The sequence below is a fragment of the Sebastes fasciatus genome, chromosome 16 (genome assembly GCF_043250625.1).
Source record: "Sebastes fasciatus isolate fSebFas1 chromosome 16, fSebFas1.pri, whole genome shotgun sequence".
NCBI lineage: Eukaryota > Metazoa > Chordata > Actinopteri > Perciformes > Sebastidae > Sebastes > Sebastes fasciatus.
This window is the reverse complement of record NC_133810.1, coordinates 21787198-21793261: the sequence shown is the minus strand read 5'-3', so window position 1 is coordinate 21793261 and position 6064 is coordinate 21787198. Positions and strand designations below refer to the sequence as shown.

Sequence of the window (6064 nt, the reverse complement as noted above, 5' to 3'; positions counted from 1 at the left end):
ACTGTGAAAATCACATGGAGGTGCGACAGTAGCTCATATGGGCTCCCCTCTACTGTGAGAGAGAAATGTGAAAAACTTGTTGCACAATATTTTACGCAAATACTGATGCCAAACCTTTTTCCACCTCCTAGATTAATACTAGTGTGGCTCTCTGATGTGAAAATACAGCTTTTTGCTTTAAGAACACACAGTTGACAAACAGTCTTGAACATAAATGATTTTCTATGTAAGCTCAGAATAACAAAACATATGTTTAAAAATATTTATTTTCAAATATTTCACAATATCCAGGTTGATTTATAAATAATTCAATATAACATAATTAATATCAAGATATTTTAGAATGTAAACTTAATTTGTTAATTTCTTTTAAAACAATATTAACGATATTTTTTAAAGCTTATTTTGATGGTAAATACAGAACGAAAACAAGCCATACAAGTGACTGTGCAACACCAACTTGAAACGCAAAAAAAAAAAGCCTCACCTCCTCTAATAAGACACTTCATTATCTGTTACAAAATTACTTTAATTTTAAAATCATGTAACATACATATATAATCTATTAGACATATAAAATAAACAAATATATATATATATATATATATATAGTCTAAACTTTTTTTTACATTCTATTATACAATATATTCAATGTTTGTTTCTGCACTGAAACTGCAGAAATGGCTGTGCACCAAGTTTGTTTTGTTCATGTCCTGACACAGAAAGCATTGATCGGACTGCTCACGCTTACATTTAAGGTGATCAGTCACTATTTTACAAATCAGAAAAGTGAAATGTGATTAAAATCACATGCCTTCAAAAACAATGACACTCAATGAAAAACCCCATGAAGAAGAAAAGCACTCAGAAAGTTGAAGGGAAAAAAAACAAAAAGGTGTGGTAACTACTGCTTGGAACAAGACAAACGGTACCGACAGAGCAGATGGGTTATTTACAATAACGTCTGTGAAGCAATACACACCTAAAAAAAATCAAATCATCTTGCATCCAAACATATGGCGGAGACTGGGTGATTTGTCCGAAGCAAAATAATGTAACCCACATCTGGAGCACAATGCATGAACCATCTCAACATGATTCACTCACAGTTTATTGAGCCCCGCGATCACCTTTGCAAGGCAAATAACAGCATGATAACGGTCATTTTGGACACAAACATGGACTGAAATCTTCTGAGATGGAAAACAATCTCAAGGGGAAATTACACTGCGATTGACTGAAAGGTTGAAAATTATGAATTTTCCAAAAAAAAATGTCTTTCAGTGATTGAAATAAAATTGAGAAAGTAAAAAAGTCATCTATGGCACCTCTGAGTTCCTGGCTGAGCAGAACTTATATGGTTGCTGTTGCTATACCAAATGTGGATGTACAGAAATACACAAGGGAGACTGAGATTCCCTCAGCCATCTAAAAAAAACTGATTTTGATGATGTACAATTGCAGTTTTTCTTAAAAGCTAAACAACTGAAATTCATTAAACTGAAACTTGCAGGTTAACTTCAGTCACTTTTGGCTGAACTATAAAGACCACACAGCTGGACAGCTGTTCCTGCTTGACGAGGACAAAAGGATTCAGATTCTTCACTTAATCTTTTTTCATGATCACGGTGAACATTACGACCCTTTACTCCACAGTTTCTGTTTTGTTGTCACGTTTTGGGGACTACTCTGCACCACATTCCCATCTGATACCTTTAAAAAAAAAAAAAGATACTGCTGATATCAACGGCTGGAGGAATGTTAGGACATTTTCATTAAAAAAATACTTCCATAGAATTTACATGGTACAATGGCTTATTATACACCTCTATATATATACATCGTACATTTGTTGTGAAACATTTAAAACAGTATAAATTAACATTCTTCTTTTTCAAATTGACATTGCACATAGGAAAGTGTAAATCGGCAGTGAACGTACACGTTCAGACAGTTGCCTTGTCGTCCGCTATGAACAGCACCAGTCTTGAAAGGGACTATGACGCCGCTAACTTGAATGTGTTACAGCTGAGACCAAACTGTCATATTATTGAGCGTGAAGGGCTGCTGAAACACTGAAACACTGAGTCAAGAGAAACTGGTTTTCCTGCGGAGCTGGAAACAACTATGTAACCCGGGAACAAATGTAAAGATAGATTTTTAAATTCAAAAGATGAAGTCAGACTCTGACGCAGGCAGCTTCTGAAGAGTTTACTGTTACAAGTTGTCTGATTGTCATTAAGTTTAAGTGCGTTTTCTTCCTGGATGTCATTCAACTGCTAATCCGGCTTCACCAGCACACTCCAAACCTCTTTCTGTTACAACTGTCTATAGCTGCAACCATTAATCAATTAGTAGTCAACTATTAAATTAATCGCCAACTATTTTGATAATCGATTAATTGGTCGTCGTCTTGCGCTTTGGGAAACACTGATAGTAATTTTTAACCGTTTTCTGACATTTTATAGACTAAACAACTCATTCATTAATCGAGAAAATAATCGACAGATTAATCGACAATGAAAATAATCGTTAGTTGTAGCCCCTACAACTGTCATCTCACCATTATCGCAGCGCTGCAGTCTCACTGTTATCGTCCGCTTACTTTTTTATATTCAGAATGACTGTGTGAGATAGTAGGGCAGTTACAAGAGCTGATTAGCAGCGGCACAATATTGCGTCATAGAAAAAGCACAGTATGAAAAGAAGATTGTAACATCTTGAAATACTGACAGGACTGGCTTTCAGATGAATCAACATTCAATGTTAAAATGATGTCAAATGTAGTGTTTTTTGTTATCACTGCAACAATTAGTCGACTAATCAAATCGACAGAAAAATAATCGCCAACTATTTTGATAATCGATTAATCGTTAAAGTAATTTTTCATGCAAAAGTGGCAGAAAATGCTGTTTTTAACCTCAAATATGGAGATTTCCTGCTTTTCTGTTTTATATCATGTTAAACTGAATATATGTGGACTGACAAAACATTTAAAGATATTACCTTTGCTTTTGAGAAACTGGGATTTCTCTGTCAATTTATAGACCAGACGATTAATAGATTAATCTAGAAAATAATCGGCAGATTAATTGATTGTGAAAGTAATAATTAGTTGCAGCCCTATGAACAATAATTCTACATTTTCAGTGAAAATTAAATCTGCTCTCGGTATTTTAGTTTTTTTCGATGAGATCACATTCATAGCAGGAAACGATGTATTGTTTTTTTCTTGTAAATGAGCTCATTTGGTCACTATTAGAGCGTTACATTTAGTGAAATCTCAGATGGTTGAATAAACCCAACAAAAACAAATAATACCAGAATAAACAGGAATGCAGAATAAACAAAGTAATACTGTTCACAAATATCCAGGTAGCAGGGAGAATTTCTCCCAAATCATTTCCAAGATGTTTCAATCACCAAGCTTCCACTTTCTGCAACACTTTGTTGTATTGTGGTGTGGAAGACTACTATGAGCCACCTGTTCTTGCATTGAACCATTGACCCAGGTTGGGTAAGACATTAAGACCAGCGTCGACCTTTCAATGTCTAAATGAACACATGAAATCCATTAGAGCCTTTGTGTATAAAACTAGTTTCTTAATCCCATATATATTTTTTTCAAATATATATGTAATAAATAAACATGAAGTGATTTAGGGGTTAAAGTAAATAGTTAAATGAATCTTATTAGCTACTATCATTTGGACTTAACTGATGTAAAGGTTGCGAAAAGCACCCAATATATATTCATAATACATCCGTTACAAAATCTAGATGCCATTTGTTTAAATCTGATGCGGAAAATAATAAATTATGACCTATGAAAATATAAACTTTGTATTCCAAGTGGACCTGAGCTGGATTTTTAAAGCCGTAATCAGACACAACCATCAAACCGCACCGTGGACGAACCAACAGTTAAAGGCACAAATTATTCTCCCCCTCTGGTAGCTCGTTTCACTGCAGAGCTCATCGGAAGCGCCTGAAATCAGGACTTCAGAGCTTTTGTTGTCTCTCTCAGTGAGAAGTGGTGGGACGGTTGTTGCGTCCCTTCTGCAGTCCCAGATTGAGGCTTTAAAAATCTAGATAGACCTTTCTAATAATTGGAGAATATTCCCCCTAATATCCCAGTGTATTTAAATTCTTACCGAACCTGATTTCAGATATGACTTTTGTCATCTCACCGGTGCATGTTTCACAATAAAGCCCCTTTTTAGTGACCATGAACATACCTGCAAGTAAACTGTTTTATGGATGAAATGGGAGCGACTTGTGATGTCTGCCAAATGAAATAAACATTGATGTGGAGTTCCCATGTACACAAATCCCTTTTATGAGATGAACCATTTCTACTGGAGCTAAAAATCTGGACCAGCGGTGATGATTGTATGTCACTGGGGAGGGGTGTCGAGCCATTATTAGTGAGGAAAATAGAAGATTAATTCATGGGCAAAAATAAATATTCTACCTTTGGGTAGGGGGGCGGTACCGAAGTGCAAACAGACACTTAGAAGGAAACTCTCTTAGATGAAAAACTTCCACACGGAAACATGTGAAAGTGGTGTCTTCTTGAGAGCTTTGATAATCCACTTGTTCCAGCAGTTTCACTGAGTGTGACGTAGGCCGGCGATGAAGGGCCCAGCACCTCAGACTCTCCTTGGATGACTGCAGGTGACGCCGGGTCAGTGCAATCTCTGCTTCGCTCCAGTGATGTACAAGAACCGGCTTCATCTGAACGGGCGGCTTCACATCAACATTAAGGTCACTAGAAGCAATTTAGCCACTTTCAGGCATTTCCCCCGCCGCACAACTTGACGTCGGGTTTCGACTTCCGAATGCCACAAACGTGCTGCCGCCTACACGGCGACAACACAGAGGGAGATCTCAGCGCTCTAACACGGTCCGCAGCGCTACCGAGTCAGCATATTTCGGAAGTCTGAAACACTTCCAGTCTGGTTTTGGGAATGTTGGTATTGCCTCTGTTGCTGTTGCGCCTGTTGCTGTTGTGCTTGCGGCAGCTGCTGTGTTTGTTGCTGCTGCTGCTGCTGCTGCTGCTGCTGCTGCTGCTGGATGTATCCCACAGTGCTTTGCTGTTGGACATTAGTGGTGTGTAAGAATGCTGGAGTAGATCCACCGTGTACGAGTCCTTGAGCCATCTGTGGACACAAAAGAGAATCTTTCTTCAACTGTTGCCAATCTAATCCTTGACTGAGGTGCATAACAAATAGTGTATACACGAGTGCTATCTCTGAATATTAAAAGGGATAGTTCAGGTGTTTTGAAGTGGGGTTTTGTGAGGTATTTATCAATTGTCAGTGTATTACCTACAACCCCACTTCAAATCACCCAAACTATCCATTTAAGATGTACTTTAAGATGTACTGCAATAATAAAGAGGGAGGTAAACATGTGAGGGAAGCAAGTTTAACTGAATCATCACCAGTATGACTAAACTTTATTTCTAATACATAACATGAATACAACCATTACTTCCTGGCGAGAAACGATCTGCAGTCCATTAACAATCGTAATACTTTATAAGACTAGTGCACAAACGAGTCAGTGTGCAGTATAAATGAAGCTTTTTCTTACTTTTCTGCTTATTATGTGAGGACAATGTTTTTTGTGTAAAGAAACGTAAGATTATTTAAATTATAGACTGTGCAAAAAGTGTTGTAATGATTTCAAACCCTTTTTCAAGCTTGAATTGTTCATAGAACATGTGCCAAAATCGCACATTAGAAGTGGAATTAGCATTTGCCAAAATGATGGCGAACATAACAAACAGAGCTCGTCCTTCAAGAGCAACTAAATGAACAGTTATTACTGTCACCAAATAACAGGCAGCAGCTCTGTGGCTGCTCAAGAGCCGCAGAACCATCATATTTTCCTTTCACCCATTAGTAGAACAGGCTGGTCTGTCCTTAAGATGCATTATAGGCCTTTTATAGGTTATAGGTAACTATATGACATTTAACTTGTTGGCTAGCGGAAAAATGGTGCACTCTTTAGAGAGAGATGAATTAAAGCCCTGGCACAGAGATGTGATTGTTGTTCT

The 6064-nt window shown here is 37.4% G+C and overlaps 1 protein-coding gene across 10 annotated transcripts in view; it reads right to left on the bottom strand.

Annotated features, from left to right (window-relative positions):
* Positions 1–1071: 1071 nt before the first annotated feature.
* The window catches only part of npas2 (neuronal PAS domain protein 2), a 50955-nt gene continuing 45962 nt past the window's right edge, over positions 1072–6064 (bottom strand). For all 10 annotated transcript variants that reach the window (XM_074612153.1, XM_074612156.1, XM_074612157.1 and 7 more), the window contains one exon: positions 1072–5162. In XM_074612153.1, coding sequence (XP_074468254.1) covers positions 4917–5162 — 246 coding nt within the window. In that variant the 3' untranslated portion in view covers positions 1072–4916. The remainder of the gene's footprint in view (positions 5163–6064) is intronic.